At 39.9% G+C, this 12141-nt stretch overlaps 2 protein-coding genes across 2 annotated transcripts in view; one reads left to right on the top strand and one right to left on the bottom strand.

The window, feature by feature from the left end:
- Positions 1 to 424, bottom strand: part of ehd1a (EH-domain containing 1a) — a 14934-nt gene extending 14510 nt beyond the window's left edge. Inside the window, exon 1 of the mRNA XM_017690132.2 lies at positions 1 to 424. This exon is cut by the window's left edge and continues 381 nt beyond it. Within this exon, the coding sequence (XP_017545621.1) occupies positions 1 to 17 (17 nt within the window). The 5' untranslated portion in view covers positions 18 to 424.
- Positions 425 to 7601: 7177 nt separating this feature from the next.
- On the top strand, positions 7602 to 11467 carry ubxn1 (UBX domain protein 1). Its single transcript, XM_017690131.2, has 10 exons — positions 7602 to 7691; positions 8298 to 8360; positions 8448 to 8501; positions 8586 to 8698; positions 8928 to 9003; positions 9083 to 9274; positions 9352 to 9403; positions 9709 to 9831; positions 10300 to 10477; positions 11056 to 11467. Exons 2-10 carry the CDS (start codon positions 8302 to 8304, stop codon positions 11094 to 11096), a joined length of 888 nt encoding a protein of 295 aa, XP_017545620.1. The 5' UTR covers positions 7602 to 7691; positions 8298 to 8301; the 3' UTR covers positions 11097 to 11467.
- The last annotated feature ends 674 nt before the right edge of the window (positions 11468 to 12141 follow it).

Here is a 12141-nt window from a genome sequence, read left to right on the forward strand (position 1 = left end):
TTAGACCAGCTAAACATGGTGATCTATAGGACACGATCCTATACTGACCTTTGGAAAGGAAAAGGCGATGTTAGGCAAGGCGCTGAAATATCTCTACCCGAGCCCTTCACACGGTCGGACAGTGTGAGCTGGTTCTTGTAAAGTTCAGCGAAGTCGGGTCCCACCCCTGAGCAGAGCTGACACCTCCCTAAACTCCCGCAGCGCCCCGGCTAACGGCGAAGATTCAAAGTTGATCAGCTAGATGTGCTTCCCCGGGGGGAAAACTGGATTGTGAAATGCGTCCAGCCCGGAGTCACTGTGGCATTTAAATCTACTATTTCCTCTGTGAAAATGACAGCGGCTTGCGACAGAACGGCATAAACAGAATTAAGTCCAGAGGAAGAGTTAGCCAAAAGCACTTAGCATTGGGGGAAGTACGTGACGCCCGGCCCGGGTCACGTGCACGGATGTGAACCAATCATATCAGACCTTTGACGTCAGCGAAGCTTTTTGGGTTTGAGTTTTGCGACAGCTAGTCTGTACAGCTGGCACTCTCGAGGCTCTTTTGAGTTTAATGCAGGGACACAGCCTAATATAAGTCCAAAAACTGCTCAGACACCCCCTATCATCAGTGAATACCGCTACTTGAAGTTGGACTCATTGCTTACACAGCTGCTCAGCTGTGTGCACGCAGCTTGCATAATCTCCATAGTAAAGCATTGCCAGTGGAATGGGACTCGCATGAGCCTAAATCCACCGGGCCCAAAGCCAAGCCCAAAGCCTAGCCCTGACTGCAGCACGAAGCCCTCAGCCGCCAGGCAGCGTACTCGTGACCATTTCAGGTATTTTCGCACATAATTAAAATACTGAGATTTAAACAAAATAAATTCCGCTTAATTAAAATGCTGAGAAACAAAGAAATTCAGCGTAGTTTGAACTGAAACGCTCCAAACTATCTACCAAGTCAGAATTGTTCGCAGTGATGATAGGAACCAGACGTCTGAAGAGTTTGACGCCTTTAAAAGCTCCCTCATAGAAAGTTGCGTGAAGTGGTTAGATACATGCTGCCTGATGTTTGACACAGTTGTTGTTGTATGACCCCCCCCCTTCCCTTTTTTAAAGTCTTGGGCCAGTATTCCTTGCCACCCCGCCCCCTTCCCACTTTTAGGGGAGCATTCTATATTTTTTCTTTTTCAGTTCACTGTTAATGTCACAGCTCGTTGATTATTAATATTCATACAAATATAAGCTGATGAGGTGCCACAACCACCCAAACCCCCTCCACCCACAGTACCCCTGCCCACTCATCCCACTCCATTAAGTGAAAGGAAAGAGCAAAATAGCTGAGAGGCAAGGCAGAATAAGTTTTGAGATAAAGTTTTGGCTTACATTGCATTTTGATCCATTTGTTTCAATCCTGGGGTAATAAATGGATGCTGGGATAGACTCCAGCAGCTCACAAGCTCCATGTGACATTTTATGACACAGAAGCCTCGCTACATTACAGCCTAGTCAGGGGCTTAGCAAAGGGGTGGCCATGCTTCCCAGGATGGTGGCTCTGGCCACCCCTTGACTGCACCCCTGAAAAAGTTGTAATGTGGTCAGTGAAACAAAATGAGACAGCTATCAGCAGTTTTTGCATAAGGAAGTAAATTACATTGGCTTTCTACATTAGGGAAAGCATATAAATACATTTCTACAGTGCATTACAACATTTTTGTTAGATGTTTATGGATGATGTGTGTAATTAATATTACTGTGACTGAAGATATTCAATAGACAGTAGAAGCATTTTTAAATAGAAGTTTTTCACATAGTGTACTGGAAAGTCATTTTCAGTTTTTCTAGAGTGAAACTGTAGTTAACTGGTTATTTTGTTCATCTTTATAGAATTACAACTACATGAATAATTTGGCCAATACATTTCAGTAGTGCTGCTATAGGAGCAACATTATATACAGCCAGCCATACAATGTTAGGATTAAGTCCATCCATCCTCAACCGCTTATCCAAGTCCGGGTCACAGGGGCAGCAGCCTAAACAAAGAGGCCCAGGCCTCCCTCTCCCCCGCCACCTCCTCCAGCACTTCTGGAGGGATACCGAGGCGTTCCCAAGACAGTCGAGAGATATAATCCCTCCAACGTGTCCTGGGTCTTCCCCGGGTCTCCTCCCTGTCGGACATGTCTGGAACACCTCCCTAGGGAGGCCTCCAGAGGCCATCCTTACCAGATGCCCGAACCACCTCAACTGGCTTCTCGCAACGTGGAGGAGCAGCGGCTGTACTCCGAGCCTCTCCCGAATCACCGATCTTCTCATCCTATCTCTAAGGGAGAGCCGCTTGTATCTGCAATCTCGTTAAGATTAAGTATGTGTCAAATAATTAGTAACTACTAGCATTTACTATTGTATAAAAAAATCCTGTCCTGTCATGTAAGCTAAAAACTCTTTACAGCTGAGTACATGCATGCATTTAATATTGCAGACTAGACTTCATCAGAGGTGGATCCAGTGCTGAGTATAAGTTCCTGCTAATGCTACCGTAGATTAGTTCTTTCTGTATCTAAATACTATTCTCACAAAGTTACCTCCCACCATATTCCCCTTAGCAGTTTGCCACCCCAATAAAATTGCTGGGTCTAACCAGGCCATTCCATTTAGAAGGTTCTGCCTGCTTTTTGCAGTGGCCTTACTGGTTTTGGTTTATATTAGGTTTGTGTGTGAAGTGTGTAATGTGAATGGACTATCACTGGAAACTTCAATTTATTTTCTAACACCTTTTTCAAAACATACAAAAACAACTTTGAAACTTGTTTGAAAACAAGTTTGATAAGTTCCGTTTCTTCCATAAAATCACAATATAAAAATATCAACAATGTAATAACAATTTTATTGCTATTATTGTTCTAAACACAGATCTCGAACTCTGTATGCAGCCCTGCTGGTGAGATGCTGCACCCCTATGGCTATCAGTGGTATTACATGTGAATAATAACTCCGCTCTTCATCTGCCTTTAAAAAATAATAATTCTTTTACCAGAACGTTACGTTTTAATGTAATTCAGTAAAGTCTATGGACTTTATGTATATACACACTGCAAAGAAACACCACATGTTGCTGTGCTTACTGGTAGTAATGAACAGAATGGTGATGGGTTATCAGTCTCATGACCAATGACATGACAAGTTTCTCGGAGCATATTGTGGACAAGATTAGTATTTATAAAACACGGACCAAATGCATGTTTCATTACAAAGAGAACACAAGTAACCCAGTTTAAATTTAGGGCGGTGTTCTACATTCAATAAAAATCATTGTATTCTTAGTGCTTAATATCATTTTTCTTTTACATTTTATAAAATTTCCATTCACACCCCCCTCCCACCCACCCCACCCCGCTTGGTATTGTTTGGAGCTTAAGAGCAGAAACCAAACTGTTTGTGAGTTCATGTGGCAGCTCTCAGTGACCCTCTGCAGGTAACAGCTTCTCCACTGGCACACAGAGGTCTTCCACATGGAGGAACTGTTACACCCAGTGAGCCCCAGGAATGGTTCACGTTTTTCTTTTGGACGTCTTTTGTTTAGCTCATCTGGAAAGCAAAAGATCAACTGTTAGAGGAAAGAACAGATTTCAGAAGAACATGGTGTACTAAAAAATATCTGAGTATTAAGATGTTACATACTGTTACATTAAAGGTTTTAGGAGTATTAATGTAGGGACAGAGAGGATGGCATGAACTGTGACTGACTATTCAAATAAGAGTCTTCAGTGATAAATGCTCAACATGCGTGAATCATAAATTTGTTGGTTAAAGCGGAATTCTACAGATTTTTAAAAGTTCTTCATTAAAAATGCTTAAGATATAAACAACATCATTCAGAGTGATTTGATGAATAGTCCATATAAGAGCAATGTACCAAGTCAGAAGTGTTCACAGTGGTGCTGATAGGAGCCAGGCGTCTGAAGAGTTTAATGACCCTAACAGCTCCCTCACAGAAAGTTATTACATGAGCTAGTTATGAATATGCTGCCTTATGTCTGAGAATAGTTTTACGATAGTTTGGACATAAGCTTTGAAGCTACAGTGTATTTATGTAAAACCTTCACAATTCCTGGTTTCTATCATCACTGTGAAGAAGTCAAAGTCTGCATATTTTCTTACAATAAAGTGTTTCACACCAAGTCACTTTGGATGACTTTGTTTACATCTCAACAACTGAATTGTGGAGACATTTTGAAAAATAGGTGGAAATCCCTTTTAAATAGAAGATCATATATTTCTGTTTTTCTGTTAGGTTATACTCTTTCTACTGGCTCTTTTCTTTGCTGCGGTTTAGTCAGCACACCTACTTCAGATTGTTAAGGACTTTGATTTGATGTGAACTTTACCCACCTTTTCCTCTGCTCTTCCTTGAAAACAGCAATAAAACAATTACAACTTGAGATACTTTGACCCCAGTCACAACATAATGTAATACTTAAACTATAGACATGTTAGAAAAATAACTTGTTAATTCATTTCATTAAACCAGATGTATGTGAACTCTAATTACAAATAAAAACAACTGCAAACTGTGACACTTCTCTTATATTTCTATGAAGATATACTCATTAAAAGGATTATTTTAAATGAATCTATCTATTGAGCAAAAAAGACACTTCAAATAATATGATACAATTAATGCTGGCAATTTTAATTAAGAAAGCAATTTAAGAGTTGTTGACTGATGTTATAACAAAGCAGAAATAAGAGTGACTTTAAACAAAATGATAAGACAGACAGATCAGGGAAAACAGTAAGCTGGAGTTGTATTACCTTTGTATTACCTCTGACAGGCAGATAGAGAAGAGCAGAAAATGAGCGCTAGGCCTCTGCTGAGTTCCTTACTGTCTGTTTGCTGAGTACTGTGGCTGGTAGATTATTACGCTGCTGCTCAATAAGTAACATGCCCTCCCACAGTGTATCCCATTTACACACCTACCTGTGTACTCGTTACTCACACATTACACGCAGCAAGACACTGTGTGAATTCTGAGCTTACAGACAATTCACATCTCCAAGATCCACCCACAAACGCATGTGGAAAGCTTTGCAAAAATCTAAAAATAAGGATCTTCAAACTGTGCCTTAGATTCAGTGACAGCTTGTTTGTAGCAACAGTTGCTGGGTTAGGCAAGATTTACAGAGGAAATCCCATTCAGCCTAATGAAATAACTCAGTTTCAGTCAGAATGCCAAGGTTTAGAGTGTGCAATTAATATCAAATGATATATACAGTGCTGTGACAAAGTATTTGCTCCCCTAGACCTAATAACTGGTTGTGCCACCCTTGGCAGCAACAACTGCTATCAAGCATTTGTGACAACTTGCAATCTGTGGAGTCTTTTATGTGAAAGACTTTTGGCCCACACTTCTTTGCAGAATTGTTTTAATTTGCCTACAATGGAGGGTCTTCAAGCCTGAACTGTCCGTTTAATGTCTTGCCACAGCCTCTCAATGGGACTGAAGTCAGGACTTTGACTCATCCCCTCCAAAACCTTAATTTTTGTTTTTTTTTTTTTTTTTGAGCCATTCAAACTTGCTTGTGGTGTTTGGACCATTGTCCTGCTGGAGAACCCAACTGCGTTTGAGCTTTAGGTCACAAACTGACAGGTAGACACTGTCCTTCGGGAAATTTTGTGATAGGAAGCAGAATTGTAGGTTCTATTAATTAGGACAAGTCATGCAGGTCCTGCAGACGTAAAGCAGCTCCAAACCATCACAATACCACCACGTTTGATTGTTGGTAATGATGTTCTCATGGTGGAATGCGTTGTTAGTTTTTCGCCAGAGGTAACAAGAGAGATGAGCCTTCAATGAGAGATGAGCCTTTGTGTTCCTTTAGTTCAGCAGTGCTTTGCACACAGCAACTCTCCCATGAATGCTGTTTTTACCCAGTGTCTTTCTTATTGTGGAACCATGTATATTGACCTTAACTGAGGCAAGCAAGGCCTGCAGTTCTTCAGATGCTTGTTTGGGTTCTTTTGTGACCTCCTGGATGAGTCACCAATGCACTCCTGGTGAATTTCTGGTGGGCTGGCCACGGTTCGCTGGAATCCCAGAGCCTTAGCAATAGGACTCCCCTTTCCAGACTGGTAGATTTCAATAACCTTGTTTCACATCTGTTTTTTAATCTCTGTGGAATGTGGCATCATGTGCTGCTTTTTGAGATTTTCTAGCCTGCTTCACATTGCCAGACAGTTTCTATTTAAGTGATTTTTAGATTCAACAGGTGTGGCTAGTGAAATTGAACCCAACAGTCAACTGAATTTGGTTAACTGGTTGATTTAGTACCAAACGGCATAATTACTCTTTCACATAAGGCCAGGTAGGACATTTTTCCTTCAGTAAATGAAATCATCACTTTAAAAAAGGATTTTGCATTTACTTGGGTTTCTTTGTCTAATATCAAAAGTAGTTTGATGATCTAAAACATTCAAGTGTGACAAATATGCAAAAATAAAAGAAATTCAGAAGGGGCAAATACTTTTTCACAGCACAGTACACTATGCTTATGAAAGGTCACACTATAAGAGACACAATTATTTAGGTCTGTCATCAAGGTAACGTTAGCATGGAGTCAGATACTTTTGTCCTTATCAGTTACAAGCTTCCTACTTTCAACATCATCATCATCTTGAAAACATCATCCATTTCTGTTCCGCAGCTTTTGAAACAGGAAGCACAGTGTTATATAGTGAATCTAAACAAACACTGTAGCAGTTCTATATGGATAATTAATTTTTTTACCAAACTGAACTGCCCTACTATTTCGTATTAGTTTGAATGGGATTATTGCTGTTTCTGTTACATCACAGCAAATTCATAAGGGTTTAAAGGTTATATTATATGCCTCTCGGTCTTAGGGAGTTTTTCCCTGCCACAGTCACAGCTCATTGGTGCTTGGACTCTGAATTGCTGCAAAGCAGCTTTGTGTGCTATCTAAGTAAATTTTGATTTGATTTTAAATTGTTTTAAAATATTTGTTTCAATGTTTTGTTTTATGCCCTGCCACTAAAAATAAGCAGAATCATATGATCAGATTTGAGGTTTTACACAATTGCAAATAGTTTTTCATATTTAATTTTATTGTCAATCTTCATCTAAAACTGAAATGGGTAAAAAACATTGTCATTGCTTGCAAATATTAAAATATTTAAAGGCAAAATAACAAGAAGAAATACATTGTTTAATTTGATTAAATATAGGATCAAATAATGTTTCATTATGTTCAGACTTTTACTTTAAAAAGCCAGTAGCTCAGTTTATCCAGCAACAATTGTTCAGCAAGTCACCCTACCGGCTCTGTAAGAATATTTACCTATGTAGTAGTTTTATTTTTGTCCGAGAAGACAAGCTAAGTTATAAACGTGCTCATCTTACCTCGCTCTCCCCCTCATAGCAAAGCTGACGTCACATGACTTTCCCAATTTGATATTTGGTATCTTGCTTGGTATCTAAATACATTTAGAGGGATGGAAATGTAATGAATTCTACAATAATTATTTTAAAATTTTGTAGCAAACAAGCAACAATGTGGCTCAGTTACAGGTTGCGAAAAACGCAGTGTCTTTTCAGAGCCCAGTTCACTGTTTACTTTTTTCGCGCTCCGCGAATTGGCCTGCTGTACTTGCCGTAGTGTAGTGTGGACGGGAGGCAGTGCAGACTCGCTTTGTAAGTGAATATTATGCTAACTCATCATTGATCATACGTCATTAAAATCATTACGAAGATTATTTTACACACAGCACACGTTTTTATCGTGCCTGCACACTTTAGTCTAACATTCCTATGTTCAACTCATTCATTTAAATGTAATATGTAACCGTTTTGGAGGCATTTCCCTGCTAACGTTAGCTAATGTGAACGTCTGTTGACGCCGCAGATCGTAGCCGGTTACAGGTTAATGTTGCTTCACTTACATTTTTGTCGAGGGCTGTGTGACAGTGTTTGCTGACAGACTCAAAGAAAGAGGAACAAAATGTGACAGACATCTGCAAGCCTTTTGTTTTTTGGGCGTCTAGTTGTGCGGTTGGAGCTACCCGGCTAACAGGACAGTTATGGCGAGCTCGGGAGCTCTTTTACACGTCAAATAACATCACTGTGTGGCTGGGTTTGACAGGGTGAAGATTAAACGACTAAGATGGAACAGTTGCCATACCAGTTACTGAATGTATTTGGCAAAGTAGCTGCAGAACAAGCGGCCAAAGTTGAGGCACTGTTTGCGAACAGACTCTGTCCCTGTATGTTTGTCATTTGTGTTCCAAAACTCATTTTCAGCACCATGGCGGAGTGTACGACGTTAGAAAGTCTACTGGAGATGGGTTTCGACAGAAACAGAGCGTAAGTGAGGTTCCTGTGATTCAGCAGATATGATTTTATGCTCCATGATTGTGTCCTAGTGCTCCATTGATTTGTTTGTTCCCAAAGGGAGAAGGCTGTAGCACATACTGGCAACCAAGGCATTGAGAGAGCTATGGACTGGTAAGTCCAATTGTTTGACTACTGTTGCAATGCCAACACGTTACAGGCAGGTTTTGTTTTAGTTCTTGCCATTGTCATCCACAGGCTAATGGAACACGAGAATGATCCAGACATAGACGAGCCGTATGTTCCACCAGCAGGGAATGTTCTAAGCGCATCAGAGAGTCCATCCCAGCCTGATACAGAGACAGCAGAATGTATGAACTTTGCCCTTTCCCCATTCTAGAACATTTCACTGGATGTTGTCATGTGCCTGGTTTCAGTTCAGTCACTTCATCTTCTCCATGTATACCTCCAAAATGGAGACGTAAATTAAATAGTTTGTGAAAGAAATATTGCTAATATCATGTTGTCGTATTATGTGCCCCATGCATTATTCATAAAAATGTTTTGTTGATATGTGCCTTATCCTTCCATGAAAACCAGTTGTTGGTGATGAGATACAAGAGGGAGATACCAAACGACCAATGACGGAAGAGGAGAGGAAAGAACAAATTAAGAGGTTTGTGTGAAAGCCACACAAATGAGGGCTAATTTTGAAAATAATGTGTTGACCATTAAAAAGAGGTTTCACTTTTCAGGCTTGAGGAGTTGATGAGGGTGAAACAGGAGGAGAGGAGAGAGAGGGAACGGCAGGATGAAGTGGACAGGGAAAAGCAGAGAAGGAAGCAAGGCCAGGAGCTGCAGAAGATAAAACAAAAGCTGCAGGATGATGAAATGAAGAAGCTGGCTGATGACCGCAGAAAAGAGAAAATGGAGGACAGAATGGCCAAGTACTAAGCATTGTATGACAAACTATCAAAAAAACAACTGTTAGCGCTTCTATTATACTTTGTGTTTTGTTTTTCAGGCAACGGGTCAAAGAGAAGATTGCACGTGACAGAGAAGAGAGGGCACGTAAGGTACTTGCTTATATATGGGTTATTTACATATAAAAATGACTTTTAAAAGTAGATCATAATGAGGAATTGCTATTTCCCTAGTGGAACCACAGAGCTGTTTATATAATAATGCCTCTCCAAAATGCAGCAGGTATTTCATAGTGTTAATGGCATTTTCTTAAGTGCCAGTAGTACTACTTTATCAGTTTCTGGTTGATATTTAGTATTGAATATCCCATATCCCTTAAATGTTTAAATATATGACATGCAACCTGATTCCCAGACGTTATTTAAACCAGTAAACTCTTACATGTTTCTTATCCCAGTTTGGAGGGGGTTCTTCTGGTTCATCCCTGTCATCCCCTACTTCTGACAGCACTCCCCAATCTCCCCCTGAGCACCAGGGCCCTCCCCCAGCCAAGAAAGATTATGATGAATGTCGAATACAGGTATTGCTCTCAAATTTGAATGTGAAGCATTTTCTATTGAGAATTATGTCATTTAATTCCTGGAAACTTCCTGCCTGTCACCATTTTGAATTTGTAAAACACTACACTGCCATATAAATTGATAAAGAAATATGGTATTGAAAGCCCATGTGTTCAGCAGTAACACAGCTACACAAATCTCAAATTGATTTAGCTTGAGGTGGAAATCAGACTGGTTCCAAAGTGTGTTATGAGTGTGCAGTCGCCCCCAACCCCCCCCCCCCCCCCCCCCAAAAGTATATTTGTACATCTCTCACTTCTTTGTATTACTAGTGTAATTCTGTGATTGAGAGCAATTAGTTGCACTATAATAAATAATTATAGCCTTTTATATAGAGCCACTGTTAGTTTCCTTAACTAATTACATTATATAATCGCAACCATTCTAGTTACGAAAACGTTTGTAGCATCTTACCACTCTTCTGTTAGGTGCGTCTCCTGGATGGCTCTGCGTTGACAGCGGTTTTTAAAGCCCAGGAACCTCTGGCAGCAGTGAGGGTATACGTGCAGATGAACAGTGCAGACAGTCAGGACTTCACTCTTCTCTCTCCTTACCCCCGCCGCGTCTACACGGACCTCGACATGGAAAAACCTCTAAGCGAGCTTGGTAAGAAAGATTAAGGATGCAACATTTAAACCTTGTTGGCACACTTATGAACATTTTAGCCTGATCACATATAGATGTGATTTCCAGGCAACAATATTAACACAATTGGAGTACATTCTAGTGAGAATACTTTGAGACAAGAACAGGCTGTATTTAACTTAGATATTGCTTCCCCCCATAAATAGAGCTGATGGACATTATAGACCTTGGGAATACTGCACTCAGGGCAAAAGCATAATGTGGGCTAAATGCAGTTTTACCCATGTGTACATCAACATTAAAAACAGTACTATACACAGCCATGTCTATTACCAGGTTTTGATATTACATTACAGTGTTAATTCAAACAGGATTACTTTTACTGAAGAATGTCTGGGTTCTGTCAGTCACATAAGACCATTAATCGTGGAATTATGTAAAACCTACATCCATTAACAGAGTTGTACTAGATTAAAATAGATCTTATTTTATAGATCTTGTCAGGTATCACATAATAATAAGTAGCCCATACATCCTCTGACATCTGGAAGAGTTTTATTATAGTGCTCGGTATGCTCAGTTTTCCTCCTTTCCTTCAGGTTTGGTGCCTTCTGCTGTCCTTGTGGTTACAAAGAAGTGAAGGAGGACAAGTTTATCCGTGTTATTCCACCAACAGGCCATAAAATGGATTATTCACTGGACTGATTGGATTTTCTACACTATGTAAATTGACCCAAGTTGATCAATACTGAGTTGATGGGAAACAGCATAAACAATACCAACAATAAAACAAATAACCCTGACGACAACAAAAAAGTGAACTGAATACATGAAACTGAAAGAGGTCACCATATTTCTCACTATCTTCATTACTGCATTGCTGCATACTTTTATTTCTTTTTGACATGTTTGGAATAAATGTGTTTGGCCGTTGGCCATTACTGGTAAATAAAAAGCACTTAACATCATCTGTTACAAACACCAAATAAACAGTTTCATATAAGCAATCTATTATGCTCTGAAAACTGCATATTAAAAAAGACACATCTTTATTCATAAAATGCAAGGCAGAATAGGAATAGTTCAAGTAAAAATATTTGCCATGAGATTATAAAACAGGCAGTGGGTCATGGATACCAATGTTGCAAGTTGGGATGTTTGTAAACACAGGGCATGTCCAGTAGAAAGTTAGAGCCACTGTAGTAAAGTGTAACAATGAAAGGGCAAGACTTTCAAAATTGATTAGTGAAAATTCCAGTTTAGGCCAAGTCCATTGCATTTCCAAGAAACGGGTCCCCAACGGTTTACAATGAAAAGCTTAACTGCAACACACGTTATTTATTACTGGTGACCTACAATGATCTGAAGATTGGTGAATCAGCTCAATGAAATATGTAATATTCTTTGGGTACTTGATAGACCGATTTGTGACTGTGTCAGCTTATCCAGGCATAACCTTAACCCATCAACATCCCGCACAGAACCAGTTCCCCTACCTTCAGTTGGCCATTCTCTGCACAACACCTCATGCATCCAAAGTGTCCTTTGTGATTACATCAGTGATTGGTAAAAGGGCAAATAGCTACATGGTATAGGAACGGATGCAGAATCAGTAAACTGAAGACAATAGCCATGTTAAAAAATAAAGGCATGGTCAGTTTCCAAGTGGCGCAACCATCTAAGCG

This window comes from Pygocentrus nattereri, chromosome 8 (genome assembly GCF_015220715.1).
Source record: "Pygocentrus nattereri isolate fPygNat1 chromosome 8, fPygNat1.pri, whole genome shotgun sequence".
In the NCBI taxonomy this organism is placed as follows: domain Eukaryota; kingdom Metazoa; phylum Chordata; class Actinopteri; order Characiformes; family Serrasalmidae; genus Pygocentrus; species Pygocentrus nattereri.